Source organism: Neomonachus schauinslandi, chromosome 6, assembly GCF_002201575.2.
Source record: "Neomonachus schauinslandi chromosome 6, ASM220157v2, whole genome shotgun sequence".
NCBI lineage: Eukaryota > Metazoa > Chordata > Mammalia > Carnivora > Phocidae > Neomonachus > Neomonachus schauinslandi.
The window spans coordinates 2,734,808-2,754,175 of NC_058408.1; the positions used below are offsets into that span (position 1 = coordinate 2,734,808).

Consider the following 19,368-nt stretch of genomic DNA (forward strand, 5'->3'; position numbering starts at 1 on the left):
GATCACACTTGGAGCACATGGTCATGACTGCACCCTTGTGATCCTGGCTAGACCATTCGCCCTTCCTCCGCTGTTCCATGGGCCAGGAGGTGAAGGCCCATCTGCCCTGCCTTCACATGTGTCTCTACTGTGAAGAAATGCAGTGTTTACTGAAATGCTGCCCCTTTTGTTCCCAGAGAGCACAGAGACTCAGGCATGGAGGGGTGGGGCAGAACTTTCACTCAGCCCCCTGAGCGGGGGGGTTGCATGGTTGTGGAGAACAGGGAGAAGGCATAGGCTGCTCCCAGGCTCCCTGTGGGCCACTCTGGGCAGGGGGCTAGCGGTCCAGGGCCAGCGGTACACATGGGAGATTCTCATAGTTTTCTGCAGCATCTTCATGGGCCTGCCCTTCATGGTCATCTGGATGTGCCTTCTTCACCTCTGAATAGATGATTGCTGGTTCCTGGCGGGAAACCCACAAACAGTAAGTACCTAAGTAAAGGTGAGGAGGTGCAGAGGGGAGAGGGAGCCGGAAAGGGTGACCCACCTCATCCTTCTGATGTGTCTTTGGTGAAGGTGCTGTTGGATGGGAGGAGGGAAGAAAAGTATTAGACTGTGGGCGACATATTCCAACTTACAACCCACTCACAATGCATTTCAAAATCTCTCCTCTGCTGACTCAGCTTTCAACGGTTTGCTCTGCTGGATTCTTCCAAGCCTCAGACAGAGTACCCCACCCCCGTGCACTGATAAAGCCTTTCCGCTGCCCACCAAATGTCCAGAGTGACTTTCCTGATGATTTCCTTCTCTCTCCACTGCTCTTCACCCCAGCAAAGCGGTCCCCCTGCTCCCATCCCACCCCATTCAGGGCTTCTGTGGCTGCACTGATTGGGAGAAAGTGGAATACGGGTTTCACTTCGTGCAGGGAGAGTGGAGGAGGCTGGAGAGGGGGTTGTCATCCTAAGGCCACACAGTAAATTCCCAGTGAAGATTTGCAGTGAAGCATTAAGAAAAGTCAGTGTGTGTGTTTCTTCTATCTTTCCAAGGGGTCCTCTGGATCTCTTTCATTTATTTATTCAGCCAATAAGCACTCAGTGAACACTGACCTTCTATTAAGCACTGGTAAGCTACAAGGACAGAGAAACAACACAAACTCAGTCCATATACCCAAGGAGCCTATAATTTGTAAGGGGGACAATGGACGTGTAAATGTATGCAACAAGTACAATGGGCACCAAGATAGAAATACATATTGAACTCTGTTGTTGCCAAAAGGGAAATCCGTCCTCCCAGGTTCGGACACAGGGAGGGCTGGTGGGACGTTTCACAGAGGTACCTGAACTATGTCTTGACATGTGAGCAGGGGTCGGAGGTAAACTAGGTGGGGGTAAGGACATTTCAGAACAAATAAGACACATGAGCACCAAAGCAGGCAACAGCCCAGTATGAGCAGGAAAATGGGAAGGGTCAGCTCGGCTAGAGTAAGGACAGAGGAGGCATTGAGGAGGGGCTGAAGTGCAGGGGGGGGCAAGGGTCCTGCTTTGGAATGAAGAGTCACTGAGGCAGGGTGTGATCAGCAGTTTATCTCAGAGGGATTGTGCTGGAAACAGAGTGTTGGGGGGCTAGAGGAGGACAAGATTAGAAATAAAGAGACCAGTTGGGAGAATTATGATTGTCTACACATTAGGTTATGAGAAGGTGTCACTAGCAATTACCAGTCATGCATTCTTTCAAAACAGTATTTGAAGAGGCCCATAGTTTTCTAAGCACTGGTTAGTTTTTGGTTAGTTTTCTAACCAATGCTGTTGGTATGTTCATGGGAAACAATAGTGTCTGTCCTCAGAGAGTTTGCGGGGTCCGGTGGCAATGCACACGGGTCCATGGGAAGGGACTCAGCCATATGATGGCAGTGCGGGAGGAGATGATGCCTTCCTTCCGTGTCCCACTCATATTTGAGAGGCCTGATGAGAGGCCCCTCGAGGATCCGCTCACACATGGCCACCTCACCTCCACTTGCTCGGAAGCGGTCTCACCTGGCTTTTCCTTTGTATGATGGCTGCTCCAGATCTGGGAATAAACCAGATTGTCATGTCCAGGACTCACTGTGAGAGAACAGATGATAGCTAGCTGTAGTCCAGAACCCACACTCTAGACTCTTCTCAGCCACTAAGTTCATAACCACCTTCTGTCTCAGACACAGTGCCAGGAATGTCATTTTAAAGTTGAGTGTGACTCATTCCTGGGCAGTGGCTCAATCTCTCCTCCCACTCTGGCTCATCCCTGGAGCCCTGGGATACTTAGGAAGTCCTCACCATTGCTATACACAGGCTGCAGCTCCATCAGGGCTGCTGGCTCAGAGTGGATGGGCCTGTGGGGGTCTGTGCTGGAGGGTCTGGACCGGGAAGGCTCTCGATGCTCCTCGGGACTGTCACTGTGACAGACAGGGAGAGACACAAGGGAGAAAAGGATTTGTGGATCATACCGAGTCTCAGGAAAACCGGTATCCAGGAGGAGCCCAGCATGGTCCATGTAAAAATATCATGGCTGTGGTGACGCCTGGCTGGCTCATTTGGTTAAGTGTCGGACTCCTGATTTTGGCTCGGGTCATAATCTCAAGGTCATGAAATCGAGCACCGCATCAGGCTCCACGCTCAGTGCGGAGTCTGCTTGGGATTCTCTCTCTGACAGTTCCTTCCTTTTCCCTCTGCCCTTTCCCTGCTCATGCTCACTCATGCTCTCTCTCTCTCTCTCAAATAATAAGTAAATAAAATATTTAAAAATATCATGGCTGCCTAGCCTGACTCTGCATGGCTGTCTCAAGAGAACTCAGAAGGTGTGTGTGACACGATGTGCAGCCCAAGACAGCATTACACAAGGTCAGTGGGCAAAAGTGCACAGTCTCAAGGTCTTTCTGGTGCCTAATTTTTTATTGTTCTCAAAAATTTAAATGTTTAAACACTGATACAAAAAGACTTTTGCATTCCCACAGAACTTGACCTTTGTCTTTTTAAAGAGGTCCCTTTCAATGTTCCAGCTCATATTACCATAATCTACCTTTCTTGTAAGATACCATGAAGACTTTCTGGGAAAAGAGTGGTGTGTTTTTTCCAACTTCTTTTTCCTTCTGCAATTAATATTGGGAATTGAACATTGCCAGGATTCAATAATTATGTCCTGAATGAGTGTGTGGTGGAGGAATGAGGGCGGAAGAGTGAGGTGCAGCCCTGTGACAGATGATGCCATTAAGGTGCGAGGGATCAGCTCTCCACCAGGGCACATTTAAGGAAGTAGATAGATTAACATGGAGGGCAAATGACATGAGTTCTGTGTATGTGTAGGTCTAAGTGAGTATTATAAATATGGCTGAAAGTGGCTTTCTGAATCACATTTTTGGATTTCGTAAGAATTTGAAAATGTTAATAGGAAGTCCGGTCAAATATTTTTTAATGTACTTATAATTCTGTGACCCTGTTTTGTGGGTATGACTAAATCATGACAATGTTGTCAGCTTAAGAGACAAGAGACCTCACCTGGGTGTTCCAGTGCCAGGAAGTCCTCCTGAAAAACAAAGGATAACTGATGGTGAGTGAGCTGTGTAGGTAGTGGGCTCTACATTAGAATGTCCTTTCCTGGAAATCAGATTTATTCTAGGTCTCAGCTATAGCAAATCTTAGAGAACATCTGGCTCCAACCCACCCCCCCACCCCCATAGGAGATTACCAATGAGGAAGTTGGGGTCTGGAAAGATAGTTGCCCAGAATCATACTTATTCAGTCAGTAAAAACAGCATGCACTCTAAGGAGGTATGGCCAAGCGGCCCAAGAGAGACAGCTTAGTATTTAACTCTGGGCCAAGTGCTTTCCCTCTTCCTCTTCTCTATCTTAACTGCGGCCCTAGGAGATAGAGACCAGAGACAGAGTTCCTACACACTGTGAATCAATAGGGCTCCCATAATAAGCTCGACCTCTCTGTACCTGTGGCCCTTGCAAACCTATCCACAGTGGGTGTTTTCTCCATATCCCTTCTTTCCTTCTCTTTCACCTGGCTGATTCCAAGTGATCTTTCCTCCTCCAGGGCTTTCCCTGGGGCCAGTGAACTGTATGAAGTGAACTATCTCCACACACATAGACCCCTGCAATATTAAAATCACCATATTGGATGGCAATTACCAATTTGTATGTTTCCCTCCAACTCTCTCCATCCTGAAAGAGTGTGTTACTTGAGGCTGCAACTTCATCTTAATTATTTTTATATTCCCAGTGGCTAGAATGTTCACAATATTCAATAAAGTTTTGTTCAGCAACTGAACAAATTAAAGTATGTACTTTGAGGACTAAAAAAAAAAAAAAGGCAGGTTGAACAATTTTATAATAGGTGATTACATGTAAACCTAATCTGGAAGGCTACTCCATCAGCCTTGAAAATATGGCAGTTTTCCATCATCAGTGAAACACTGAAATCTTTCTGGCCTGCCCCAATGCAGGACTCCTCCTAATTTCCCATCCCTGACTTTTGCCTATTTATCTGTGGCTCTCTATCTGTCTCACTGGGCTTAGAGACCATGAGTTATTGCCCCAAGTAAACATTCTCATGAGAAATGACTAATTGATGTCTGCAAACCATGAGTTAAACTGGAGGAGCATGATCCCTCCTTAGAGCATTTGTGATTCACATCAGTCAACAGCCCCTGTCCTCCCTTGTGGGTGGGTTAGCTAAGTCTCAGGATGTGTCTGCAAGTCAGTTTATCTCTTCATATGTAAAAGGGAGAATAGACCCAGAAAGTGGCCATTTACATAACACAAGCTAATATCACTGAAGACATATGGGCCAGGCATAGTGCTAAGCAGTTTATATAGCACCAAAATGGTAGATAACTATTATTATGACCATAAAGAAACTGGGGTTTGGAGAGTTTAATTTACCTGCCAAATATCAAGTATTTGGCAAGTTACATTGCTGGAATTTTCATCCAGGCAGTTCAATCACAGAGTCAATACATTTATCATTCCCTTTGGTAACTGGTTGGATAAACTCAGGCTTAAGGAGCAGACAGAATAATCTTTTAGAAAAAATGGAAAGGGCTGAGCTCCTCCCTGAGAAGGCTGATGGATAATGAGAAGGAAGACTTGGCTATAAGGGAAGTACAGTTGGCAAGATTTTGAGATGAGAAAGACAGATACCCTCTGATTGGTGGACTGTCAGAATTTCTTACTAAGTTTGTTATTTAAAACAACACTTCCTCTAGATCTGGACGTCAGAACCTCCTGGGTTCCTGTTCTCATGGATCACATAAAATGATAGTTGCTAATCTTGACTTCCCTGTGTTGGTTGTTGTTGTATTGACTGAGCAATCTATTTTTTGAACATTATTAACTTCAACAGTAAGGTTTTAATGTCTGCACTCCTAGTATGTTTCTAATTAATAAGTGACACAAACAGATGATAAAATAGGAAAGTAGTTTTGGAAGTAAGAGGTGTGACCAGCCTTCATAACTCACCAAGGTGCAGTGAGAAAATATGGAGTCAAGGGCTAGGAAGACCCCCAAGTAAGCCCTAACTCTGACTCTTAATAGATATATGAGTTTGGAAAGATTACTTAACTTATGAAATATCTCCATTTTTTTCATCTCTAATATGGTTATAATATGGATTGAATTGAACTGAAATGTAGTTATTTAATTGGGAGTAGACAAACTACAAAATTGCATATAATGGGCTCTAAATGAATGATACATTTTATGATGAGTACTATTAGGGTTAGTGCTCTTATTCTCTTTATATATTTTTTTAAAAAATGATATACACACTTAATTTTATATGTAATGTTATTTAAGAAAATCCTAAGTAGCTTTAAAATATCAGTCATAAAATGTTCGTGCCATTTTTCATGCAAAGAAACAGGACAGAGGCTCATTGATTGACCTGAAAAGAAAAGGGTAAGAAGACAATGCTTGACCAACATCATTAAGAAAAATGTGTAAGTTTTTTCATTAAACTGAGATCCAAATGTTCTATTTATCTGTTTGTTTGCTTGCTTGATTTTCAATATGAGCCCTAAGAAAGGGAGAACAGAAGCATTTGACCTGAAAGAAAAGGAAATGCCATGTTATGCTAAGTGAGAGGCAGACAGAAAGTAAAGCTTTAGTAATCCCAAAATATAAAGTATTGAAACCTTACAGGCACCCAAGACACTGAATAAAAAAGTCCATTAATTCAAGAATTCCTGATCCATGAAAAAACATTTAGAGAGAAAAAAAACACAGTCACAGAAGAACAAAGGATGATAGCATATTTCTTGTCAGAAACAATGCACACAAGAAGACAGTAAAGCAAAATCTTTAAAATAGTTAAAGAAGAAAAAAATCTCAACCTATAATTCTACAACAGCAAAAGCATCTTTCGCAAATGAATGTGAAACAAAGACATATAAAAGCTGAAATAATTCATCACCAGCAGACCCATACTATTAGAAATGTTAAAAGAAATCCTTTTGGGCAGAAAGAAAATAATACCAGATGGAAATATGGAGATACAAAAAAGAATGAAGGACATCAGAAGTGGTAACTACTTAAGTAAATATGTAAGCTTCTTAAATTATAGTTAGGTCTCTTTAACAGGTAAGTGTTGGGGGTGGGGTGGGAAGGATGGGGTGACTGGGTGATAGACACTGAGGAGGGTATGTGCTCTGGTAAGCGCTGTGAATTGTGCAAGACTGTTGAATCTCAGATCTGTACCTCTGAAACAAATAATGCAATATATGTTAAGGAAAAAAAAAAGAAGAAGAAGGTAGCGGGAGGGGAAGAATGAAGCGGGGGAAATCGGAGGGGTAGACGAACCATGAGAGACGATGGACTCTGAAAAACAAACAGGGTTCTAGAGGGGAGGGGGGTGGGAGGATGGGTTAGCCTGGTGATGGGTATTAAAGAGGGCACCTTCTGCATGGAGCACTGGGTGTTGTGCACAAACAATGAATCATGGAACACTTCATCTAAAACTAATGATGTAATGTATGGGGATTAACATAAGAATAAAAAAAAAAAAGAAAAAAAAACAGGTAAGTGTTTGCAAAAATAATAGCACTGTAGCTAAGAGGGAAGAAATGGGGTACATGATGGAATATTCTTCTTTTTTGGGTAAGATTTTATTTATTTATTTACTTACTTACTTTATTAGAGAGAAAGCGAGTGGGGGGAGGAGCAGAAGAAGAGGGAGAAAGAATCTCACACAGACTCTGTGGCTGAGCGTGGAGCCCAATATGGGGCTTGATCCCATGACCCTGGGATCACGACCTGAGCCAAAATCAAGAGTTAGATGCTTAACCAACTGAGCCACCCAGGTGCCCCATGATGGTAGTATTCTTACACTATATGTGAAGTGATCTAATGTCACTTGAAGATAGATTGTGGTAAGTTAGATGTCTATACTATAAATGCTAAAACAACCAGTAAAGTAAACAAAACAAAGAATTATATACCTAATAAGCTAACAAAGGGAAAAAAAAATGGAATCACAAAAAAAATACTCAATTGGTGTAAAAGAAGGTAGAAAAAAAGGAAAAGGAAAACAAAGAACAGATGGAACAAATAGAAAACAAATAGCAAAATAATAGAATTAAATCTAACCTTATCATCACATTAATGTAAATGGTCTAAACACCTTAGTTAAAAGGTAGAGATTGTTACTGGATAAAAAGAATTAAATATAAGCTATCTATTTATAAAAAATGCTTTAGGGCGCCTGGGTGGCTCGGTCATTAAGCGTCTGCCTTCGGCTCAGGTCATGATCCCAGGGTCCTGGGATTGAGCCCCACATTGGGCTCCCTGCTCAGCGGGAAGCCTGCTTCTCTCTCTCCCACTCCCCCTGCTTGTGTTCCCTCTTTCGCTGTGTCTCTCTCTTTTAAATAAATAAAATCTTTATAAAAAAATGCTTTAAATATAAGGGCCCAAATAGGTTACAAGTAAAAAGATGGATAAAGAAATACCACGTTAGGGGCACCTGGGTGGCTCAGTCAGTTAAGCGTCTGCCTTCGACTCAGGTAACAATCCCAGAGTCCCAGAATCGAATCCTACATCAGGCTCTCTGCTCAGTGGGGAGTCTGCTTCTCCCTCTGACCCTCCCCCATCTCATGCTGTCTCTCTCACTCTCTTTCTCAAATGCATAAATAAAATATTAAAAAAAAGAAATACCATATTAACATTACTTATATTAATACATTAATATCGAAGACTATCTCAGAGTAAATGACACTACCAGGGATAAAAATACCATTTCACAAAGATTAGGTGGTCATTTTATTAAAAACATAAACAATTATAAACATTTATGCACCTATTAAAAGAGCTTCAAAATACTTGAAGCAAACCTTGATAGAATTGTAAGAAGAGATGGATAAATCCATAATTAGAGTTGGCAATTTCAATACCCTTCTTTCAATAATTGATAGATCAAGTAGAAAATCAGTAAGGATATAATAGACTTTAGCAACACAACCAGGCAAGTTCACCAGCAGACCCATACTGTAAGAAATGTGAAAAATACTTCAGGCAGAAAGAAAATGATACCATATGGAAATACGGAAACACAAAAAGGAATGACAAATACTAGAAGTGGTAACTAAGTGGGTGTTACATTGACATCAAGTCAGATAAAGGTATGACAAGAAAATAAAGCTACCAAGCAATATCCGTCATGAATGTAGTTGCAAGCATTCTTAACAAAATTTTACCAAATCAAATTCAACAATCATGACCAAGTGAAGTTGACCTCACAAATGCAAGGCTGTTTTAACATTCAAAATTCAAAATCCATATCAATAGACTAGAAAAGAAAATCATATGATCATCTTAATCAATGTCGAAAAAGCATTTGACAAATATTTTTCCTATAAAAATTTTCAGCAAATTATAAATAGTAGGGACTGCCTTAGCCTAATAAAAAAACATGTATAAAAAATCCACAGCTAACATTATCATAGTAAATGATGAGAGACCAAATACTTTCCCCTAAGATTAGGAACAAGACCAGCATGTCTGCTCTCACCACTTCTATTCAGCATGTACAGGAGGTTCTAGCCAGTGCCTTAAGGCAAGAAGAAGAAATAAAAGTAACCCAGATTGGAAAGGAAGGAGTAGGACTATCTTTATTTGCAGATGACAGAATCACCTATGCAGAAAATCTGATGGAATCTACAAAACAGAGATTGGAACTAATAAGTATATATTTAGCATGGTTGCAGGATTTAAGATCAATATAAAAATCAATTGTATTTCTATATACTAGCAATAATAAAACCTGAAATTTTAATTTCATTCTCAGCATCTCCATTAATTTTCCACATTCACGATATTTGACTGGAACTCAAATATATCTCAGAGTTTATGGTTTGCACCATGGCTATTACCTATTTTTTGTTGTTACAAACGGAAGCCTTTTTATTATTATTCCTTTTGTTCTCAGTAAGTTTTGAACCAGGAGTGGAATAGTAAATACTTACCTTTCTAATTTTTAATTGGAAACAAAATTCTGCTACCTGACTTAAATCTCAAATTAAACACATGGAGTAACAACTTCATTGAGAAATGTATTCTACCATTTTGTCACTATTGCCTACAGAGTGCCAGTGAGTAGAGCTGAGGGTCTAGTGTTTGGAAGAGAATAATGACCTTAATAGGATGCACCATACAAGTCCCAAGTATTATGGCAATGGCAAAAGTCACAACTCCAAAGGGTAATACATAGACACCCACCTGATTTCCTTTGGGTCCTGAAGTGACTCACCAAAGAAGCAGTAGCAGCAAGGCCAAGCATGCTTAGCAGCCACCCGATGACGCCCGAAGTGATTTGGATTACTTTGTTCGTGGAAAGCCCTAAGTGGGAAGACCTATATTTGAGTTCTGTTGGCAAGTGTTTTTGATCTAGACAACATGAAGGTGGGGGCTAGAGATCTATCAGGGCAGTTTTCTTCCAGGTTCTGATTCCTCCATTTAAATGATCTCCAGTATAATTTGTAACTTTCAAAATAATGGCACATGATTGTCAGCATCTAAGATTGAAATCTATTCCCTTTCCTTCCCCCATGAAATCAGCACAATCTCTAGAAGCCCCAAGCCTTGGTGGCATGTTCAAAAACTCTTTGTGCTGGTAGAATTTGTATAGTCTGTAGGAAAAATATTTATTGACCTTAACTCTAACCCATGGCTCAGGTACCCCCAACCCACCTGTGAAGTTGAGTGTCACCATATAACTGCTCTGGACTCCCAGGCCATTGTCAGCCCCACAGGAGTAATTTCCAGAATGCTCTGTGGTCAGGGAGAGGTTAAAAGATGATCCTCCTCCAAAGGGGGCTGAGGTGTTCCCCAGGATGACATCTTCATGATAAAACCAGTATAAGATCGGGGGGGAGCCTCTCTGGACCTCGCAGCGAAGTTCTAACAAATCTCCCACCATAACCTGGGCCCGAGCAGGGTTGAAGGTGAGGACAGGGCGGGACACTGGAACTGAGGGAGTAAACATAGTTCATGGGCAGTTTTAATTGAGCAAGTATACCAGATAATAAAGGAAATATCCAGCATAATTTAGTGGGAGGAATATGGACCTGGGATCAGGACATGTCCTACCTGTGACCCTGAGTGGCACCGCCTCGCTGCGCTGGGCCCCCAGGCCATTGTCAGCCTCACAGGAGTAGTTTCCAGAACGTTCTGGGGTCAGAGAGAGGTTGAAGGACGCTCCTCCTCCAGACGGGGCCGAGCTGCTCCCCAGGGTGACATCCTCGTGATAAAACCGGTACAGGATCGGGGGAGAGCCCCTCTGGGCCTCGCAGCGAAGCTCCACCACGTCCCCCACCACGGCCTGGGTCCTGGGAGTCCTGAGGGTGAGGACGGGGCAGGATGCTGGAACTGAGGGAGATAGGGGGCAGTCAGAAAGAGTCCCTGACACTGTGACAGATTAATGGCTCCACTCAAGGAGCCTAAAAGTAGATGGATTCCTTGAACCATGAGGAGGGATGTTAGATGATTTTGTTTTCATTACTACTCAGTCTTCTCCACAAGAAGTAAATTGTCTCACATTCCTTTCCACTTTTGCCATTCCTTGTTGGCATTTAAATCTTCACGCCTCTGTTCCTTGCCTCCTTCAGAAGATCCTAGTGGCTGACAGAGAACCTAAACCCTGGCTTGGGAACAAGGTTGAGTGAAAGAAGGAGGAACTTACTTCTCAGTGTGACTCTGATCCGTTTACTGAGGATGGGGCCATAGAAGTTGTCGGCTGAGCAGTAGTACCTCCCAGCATCCTGCTCCCTCATGGCAGCTATCCGCAGCTCTGCTGACAGGGCACGCTGAATCTTCCTGCCCAAGTTCCTCTCTGTGCCCTCCCGGTGCCAGGAGAACGTGACAGTCCCTGTACCCTTGGCTACTGAGCAGATAAGGACCAGATCTTCTCCTTCAATCAGCTGGCCCCCAGGGGGCTGGATCTCTAGATTCACATCAGACACAGGGATCCCTAGGAAGACAGAGAAGGTCTTGAGAGGGTCTCAAAGGCAGGTGCTGCAGGGCCAAGGGGAAGGCTGGGGTTGCCACGAATAAGCCAATAGCAACAGGTCCAAAGTGGGAAATAAGGACTTGATTGTGTACATTCTTATGAAGGGAGCAGTACCTGTCCCCACACACAATAGTTACCATCCTTGGGTAATGTGGGGACCAGGTCTATCTTCTTTTTAAACTTAGTGTTGACCACAGTCAAATTTTACAGACCTTTATCTCTAAGGCATCTCTGATGTATCAATGGACCACAAAGAGAGAGAACAGGGAAGGTTCCTTGTATCCTGAAGTGACTTGATTCAGATCCCAAACCTCTCTCCATCCTCCAAGGCTCCTCCAGTTGATTCAGATCCCAAACCTCTCTCCATCCTCCAAAGCTCCTCCACTCTCAGCACCACCTCCCCTCCTTCTTCTCTATTTCAGTTTGTGTTTATCGTCCTCTTTTCTTATTATTTTGGAATAATTTTCAGTCGACACATGGACAGCCCCATAGGGGCCTCTACAGACTTTGCGTGGTCATTGGTGCTTTTTGGTAACTGTTGACCCATGAGAAAATGTACCCTGTATGTCTTTGAGGCCCCCACATGTTGGACACCCAGTAAGTGATCAATAATGACTATCACCTAACTTAGATGGGAGAGAATGTTATAGGGAAGTTAGGCCAACGTTGAACCTAAGAGAAAAGGATAGCGGGATGGCTGGCAGCTCCTTTCTGCCATGTTCACTATCTCAGGGAGCAGGTAAAGTCATGCTCTGCTCTCATCTCCCAGTCCTCACTCTGGAAAAGCTGCCCCACAGACACTCAACTCTGCACACGTATCCAGGATCTCAGGCTTTTTTTTATGATATTGGGGGTCACTGCCTTTGCCTGGCACCAGTAGGACCCTGAGTCTTCACTCCACATGGTGAGGATCTGGAGCTCCGGTGAGTCAATCCAGCCAGATCCTAGGACCTTATCTTCTCTGAAGAAACAGAACTGAAGCTGAATGTGTGACCTCAGTGGAGGGAGCCAGGTCTCACATTTCAGGCTCACTGGGCTCCCCTCGATGGGCTGGGAGGAGCTGGCTCTCAGCACAGGATGTGGAAACAGCTCTAGAGAGAACAAACACAGTTTCCAGGGCAGTGAGGCTCCGAGCTCCTGGAGAGATGCATCTGTGTTCTAAGCAGAGCATCAGGGGGTAGGGACCCATGGAGATGGAACCACCTCCCATCTCCTTCCCATGGCTGCTCAGAAGAGGCTTCTCATGAAGTCCCCACTGATGAGTACTCCCTCTTTGATCCTCACACACTTCCCCTGCCAAGACCTATTACCCACAGGAGTGTAGCCATTACCTTGAACTTGGATCTTTAAAGGTTTGGAAGTTGTTATCCATGGCCTCCATGAAGATCCCCCAGAAGCAGTACAATGATATTTGCTATTGTCCCTGGATACTGAATGTAGTCTTATGACTTCTGAGTTATAATCATGCGTAATTCTTTTGTTATTTCTGTAGTAAATCTTTTCATTAATACCTTCTTCTTTCTTCCCCCGGCATCTCAGATATACATCATCTCCTTCAAAGACAGGGTGAGAAGCCTGGAGGATCAGCCAGTCTGCAAAGAGTGAACAAACATATTCCATCTCTTTCTTTCTTCGAACTCTCACTTCTACCCATGAGGGAAGAGCTACAGCCCTGCAAACACCAGTAAATGTCTTCCACCACCATTTCATGTGGCCCCAATACCCAATACTCCCTTGTCCTCAATAGTGAACTAATTTTCAGAAAACATACTTAAGAGATCCTCCTATGTATCATTAAAAGAGGAATTTTCTACCATATCTTTCTTCAGACCTGAGTCCCTTTTTGTCTGGTGGCTTCTGGGTTACTAATGTGTCTCTGGATGGAGGCGCTGGACAGTGTGCTATCCTCCACAGCCCTATCTCCTCATTCTCCCCACTGGGATCAGCTCATCAGATATCCTCATGTCTGCTTACAACTCTGTCTGGGTTCCCTGCATTCACCCAACCTTCAGACATGTGCCCAGCAGCTTGATTTCAGAAACTCACCCCTTTCTTTCCTTACCAAATAAAAATTCCACATGCACGGGGTCACTGAGGGAAGATCTTTGGGTCTTGCATGAATAATGTGCAGACGTCTTTATTTGGATTGTTTCAGGTCCTCTTGTCCATAAATCCCCATTGTAATACCAAGATATGTATCCCTGGACCAGAGAATGGTGATCCTTGCAGGTGAGAGTCACTTTCTCTCCTTTGAAGGTTGTGGACCATGGAGGTGTGAGGAGAAGAAAAGCTTTTGGGAATGTTGCTGAACAGGAAAGAGAAAGGTGCAGGCAGGTGAAGGTGAATGGGAAGTGGGTTGAACCCAGGGGAAGGCCCAACCTGCAGCTGGGCTGATTCCCACTGGGAAGGGAGCAGATACAACCTGGCGACATGCCTGGGGCAGAACCTGCTCTTCCTCATCCTTTGCCTAGCCCAGAAGTGGGCAGGTAGGTGTCATAGGGGAGAGGTCTCAGGTCCCTGGGGTGGGCTCAGAAAAGCTCGGGAGATGGGATGTGTAGCTGGGGACACACTATGAGGGCCTCTGTAGGTGGCTGATTTTGAAATGCTCTTGTCCTGTACATTCCTGTCAAGGTAGAGGTGGGCCTGGGATGTAGTTTCTAAACTCTGAAAAACCACTTCCTACTTGATTGCTCATATATAATGAACATTTTTTTTTTCTGCTTTCATTACTTTTAAACTTTGTTTAACTTGAGATTCTATGGAGAAGACAACCTTTGTCTACACTCCATCTAAGTCAGACACAATAAAAGATTAAAGGGTATAAAGAATTTGAATGGAGAGGCATGGGCTACTTGGGAAATCATCTTTGTATATAAGATTGCAACCGACAAATGGGACCAGAAATTGAAGCGGGATAGCAACATGAGCTCCCTTGGAGGTGTATAAAGATTTGGCTGCAGGACTTGTTCTGTGAATGGGAGCTGTTTTTCTGTCCTTTGATGGTGGCTCTAGCTTGAATATACAGGTGTGGGGGGATGATCCTTAGGGAAAAAAGAGACAGTTAGAAGGTTCTGGGCATTAGCCTCTTGTCTCTGCAAATGCTTCCTTGCCCTGCACTGATGCGGAAAGAACTGAAGGCTGCAGAGATCACAGGAGGTTCTGCTCACGCGCCATGGTAACAGGTATGACCCCAGAGTGGCAGCACCACTCATTCTGGCACATCCCCTCAGCCTGCATTTACGGGGACAGGCGTGCTGGCCAGGAGGACCAATGCCCAGAGAGCAGGAAGGAAAGAGAAAGGAAGACTGACCTGGCTGCTCTTGTCCGGAAGCTGTGAGAGAGCCAAGGGTTAAAGGTTAGCATGGGGTGATGCTGTTCCATCGCTTCCTTAGACTCTGAGAAATGCCCCAGCATCCCAGCCACAGCCCTTTCTCAGGCTCTTCCTCCCATTCCTTCCCCCACATTCCATACCTCCCATAGCGCCCAAACAAAAACACAGCCTATGATTTATGGAATGAACGCGAATGTCTCGTACCCACACCCCTGGTCTCCCTGCTATGCACATAGTAGCTTGTGCTCGCTCTCCCTCTCTTCTCCGGCCTGAACTGGGGCAGGGCAGAAGCAGAGAAGGGCTGGGAGAGATGCCTTATCTCCCCCCTCAACCTCACTTCTTGGGCGCTGTTCCCCCTACTTTTTCTTTCTTTTTTTAAAAGATTTTATTTATTTATTTGAGAGAGCGAGAGCGAGAGAGAGCACAAGGAGGGGAAGAGGCAGAGGGAGAGAGAAGCAGACTCCCAGCTGAGCAGAGAGCCCTGACATGGGGCTCAATCCCAGGACCCTGGGATCAAGACCTGAGCTGAAGGCAGACGCTTAACGACTGAGTCACCCAGGCACCCATCCCCCGACTTTTTCAATCTCTGGTTAAATATTGGCTTAAAATCTCAGGAAGGGAGCTGTATTGCTCTGCAGACCTTCCCTCCCTTGCCCATGTTGGCAGGAATTGTTTCTCTGAGGGTTTAGAGGTGTGGTTTGGCAGAGAGAAAAATCCCAGCTTCCTATGAGGTAGGAGAGGGACCAGGCAGGAAGCCAAGGGGCCACAAAAGACTCCAAGGTCTCTGGAGCCTTTTGGTTTTCCTGGAAACCTGGCTCTGCTCACTTTCCACCTCCTGCTGTGTCTCTGAAGCCCAAGTGGAAGCGGAGGCAGAAGCCCCCTGGGTTTCCCCCCACTGGCTGACATTAGGAACTTAGGCCCCTGTCCCTGTGTGGCCCCTACTCACCCAGGGTCAGCAGCAGCAGCTGTAGAAGCCTGGCGACCCGGCCTGGCCGATGGCAGGGAAAGCTCATCTCACCAGAGGCCAGGCTTCTCCCCCATCTGCGAAGGACGACCGGGTAGTGGTACTCAGATAAGGCTCACAAGAGTTACAAAGAGGAAGTAAAATAATCATATCTTGCCTATGTTCTCAAAATGTGAATGTGGCTACCTTCCTACATGCTGCTTGTCTTTCGGGGCTGTGCCGTTTCCGATGTTGGTGGCCACCTTCCGGTGGTCCACGCCTGTCAGGAAAAACGTCTCCAAGGCTGTGCCTGGGTCCTCAGAAAATGCCAAGCTGTGGATTTTCTAGTATTTAAATAACTTTTTCTTCATTTTTCAAATGGAAACCCCTTCCTTACCTTAAATTCATACTAACTTTTGTGTCACATGAGGTCCTAATATAGACACACTTGGTGAGTGTGGTGTCAAGGTATGTTTTATGATGTGAGCCCCACAAAGTCAAAGGGTCAAAGCAGATGTAAAAGCCTTTTGAACTTTATACAAGCTGGCCTGAAGTTGCTGAGGAGGAAAATAATAGAAATTTGCAGATTGGCTCGGTTGGTGGAGCATGCGACTCTTGATCTCAGGGTCATGAGTTCCAGCCCTATGTTTGGCGTTGAGCCTACTTAAAAAAACAAAAACAAAACCCCTCTGCAGATTAACAAAACAGGCCCCTCTAAGTGCCACTCAGACCTGCACAGATGAGGGGAGGAGTGAACAAGCACACAAACAAGAACCTGTGATGTGGGCGTCTCAGCCTGTCAACAACCAGTGTTGTGTCTGGATCAGCCCCTGTGGTTCTCACCATTGCCCCCAGCAATAACCATCAGGAAACATGGTGGCGGGCGGGGGGGAGGTTTATTACTCACATGTCCTGGGAAGTACATGACACACCTGGGACCACACAGTGAGGCCACAAGCCTGGGGTTCTTCTGCTTTTATTGGGATCAAGGTGGAGGGCACTTCGGGTTTCATGGGCTTACTCTTTATCAGAGAATTTAACATAAGAGCAGGAATTTAAGTTCGTGAAGAGAAAAAAACAAAAACAAAACAAATAAGAGGTCCAAACGGTCAGTTAGTGAGATCGACTAAGATCTCTGAAACAAAGGAGCATGGGGTGGAGGGCGGTGGCTCGGTCTCAGAGGCCAGGGGCTGCCACCATGCAATGGGTGCTCTGGGCACCACAGCCTTCAGGCAGGAGCTTGCCCTATAAACGGAAACCCCCATCCACTCACACAGAAACCCTGTGTCCAGTGTGGATGGTCCCCAGAGGGGCCCTCTGCAGCCTCGCGGTCCACGAGTCTTTCCTAATTATTTCCTGTTTCAGCCCCAGGAACGTTTCTCATAGTTTGTCAATTTCCCTCCCCAGCTCTGGAGAGTTCTTGGCCATTATTTCCTTATCTTTCTGGTCCGTCCCTCCTTCTCCTGAAATCCTCACAATGTGGGTATTGACTTGCCTCATGGGGCTTTTTTTTCCTTTTTGCTCCCCTAACTGAAGTATTTCTGGTGACCTGTTTTTGTCTCTCTAGTCCTTTCTTCTTTTGGGTCTCTAATGAGGAAAACAAAGGCAAGAGAAATCTAGCTTAAATCAAATCTTACAGCTTGCAGCCCACTGATAGATCCCTGAGACATGCAGAGCGTGACCTTCTTTGAGGAACTTGAGGCTGCCTTAATGTGGATGTTTTGCTGGAGACCAAGAGTAATCTTATCTTAACAGCAGGTAGCCCTTCAACATCTTGAAAGGCTCGCTTCAAAATTCCTTTGAAACTTACTTTATCTCTACCCCACCTTCCTCCACAAACCTAAAAGTATATAGTGTTACCCATCACAATGCCAGTGCAACTCTTTCTGCCCACGGGTCCTGTCCCCATGTTACAATAAAATCACTTTTTGCACCAAAAATGTCTCAAGAATTCTTCCTTAGCCATTCGCTCACAAACCCAAAACTTCAAATCACATCATTTACATCATTTGGTGTCCAACATGGGGCTTTGAGTCTGTTCATCTGGACTCTGAGCCTTGATGAAATTTGGTGACTATTTCCTCTCCTCTCCCTTTACTTTCACTCCAGGAGCTTTTCAAGGAGTATGGTCTTATTGAACACTGTCCTGTTGATTGCTCAGGCTCTAAACCTCTAGCCCGTGGCTAGTCTAGGAGGAGGAGAAAGCCTGCCTTTTGGCTAGAAGTTAGTACCCTGGCCAGAATGGTAATAAGACCCAGAAACTTGATGACCTCTCTTTATTCCTGTCCTTATAGAAAGGTGTCTGTCTTGGGCATGAGACAGCTACCTAAGTGACCAGCACAGCCGCTGAACTTAAGACTCCCATGTGAGGTTTCCTCTTCATTGGTCTAATGTGATCCCCTCCACATCCTTGGCCTAGCTAGCCACTTCTGGCTGAGGAAACTCCACTCAGAACTGGCCAAAACCAGTAGTGAATAGAATTAAAACCTAACCAAGGATGTTTCCTAGAGAAATTGGCTGTGCAGACTACATGCGTTGGGATGTCACTTAGATCATGATGGATTTCTATCTTTACTGTTTTTCATCAATGTCCCCTACTGACTACTTAAGTTACAAAATTGGGTAATGTCCCCTTGTAAAGCTTTTCTGGTGTTTTCCATGGGTTAAAAAATGGCAGGTTCTTCATGGCACAGCACGGTATTTCAGTCCATGCTCTGGCACCTATTTGTAGTCTAGAATGCAATGGGGAAGGAGGGGGTCCCTGACATCCCTCCTGTGGGGCCTTTATGGAAGAATGGTGGTCAATACCAATTTCCTTTGAAGGACACCACCAGCTGCTTTTGACACCTGGAACCTCTGATATATCCTGGTGGGACACCATCCAGGAGTTGGGGGGAAATTTTTGGTAATGGACCTTCTCTACTTTTCTGGAAACATGGGATCTTCTTCTTCAGTCCCAAGACTCTCCCTTGGGATGTTTTTAACCCACTGGGATCAATTCTTTTCTAAAAAAGAAAAAACTGGAGAGTTAAGGTGGTGGAGGAGTAGGGGACTCTATAAGCTTGTCTCTTTCCAACGCAGCTAGATAGTTATTAAATCATTCTGAACATCCGAGAAGTCAATTAGAGTTCTGAGAGAACAAAAACCGCAAGTCTACAAGTAAAAGAGCGACTACCTTCTGGAAGGCAGGAGGTGCAGAGAGGTGACTTGGGGGAGATATAGCTGTGGATATGGCAGCAGGGAAGGAGCCTGATTTTGTAGCCTACCACAAAGTATTATAAGCAGTGGAGTGCAAAATCTGAACTGTTAGAAGTCCACTACTGTGAGGGACATGCCAGGCTTAAAGGTGCTCAGGTGGTGAAGCAGGGCAGAGCGCCAGGAGTGACAGTGTGGTCGGGTGAGGATCCCCTGGGTTGCAAGAAGAACAAGTGGTGCCAACGTGCACGCTGTTCCCAGGCATGGGTGCAGGGAAGCCGGCTGAGAGCAGTGAGTTTTGGTGCTGGATTTCCATTCCACCTTGCCATGAACTGCAGACTGCTGTGTGGTTGTGCACTTGCTTTCCTGGGACTGGCCAGCACAC

The 19,368-nt window shown here is 44.8% G+C and overlaps 1 protein-coding gene across 1 annotated transcript; it reads right to left on the minus strand.

Moving 5' to 3' along the window:
• Window positions 1-316: 316 nt before the first annotated feature.
• LOC110573367 (Fc receptor-like protein 3) lies at window positions 317-16,653 on the minus strand. Its single transcript, XM_021681856.1, has 14 exons — window positions 16,632-16,653; window positions 15,996-16,068; window positions 15,792-15,886; window positions 13,577-13,819; window positions 12,846-13,106; window positions 12,321-12,605; window positions 11,188-11,475; window positions 10,596-10,874; window positions 10,197-10,475; window positions 9,726-9,845; window positions 3,510-3,537; window positions 2,292-2,410; window positions 1,987-2,081; window positions 317-442 (listed from the first exon to the last, which is right to left on the minus strand). Exons 1-14 carry the CDS (start codon window positions 16,651-16,653, stop codon window positions 317-319), a joined length of 2,313 nt encoding a protein of 770 aa, XP_021537531.1.
• Window positions 16,654-19,368: the final 2,715 nt, after the last annotated feature.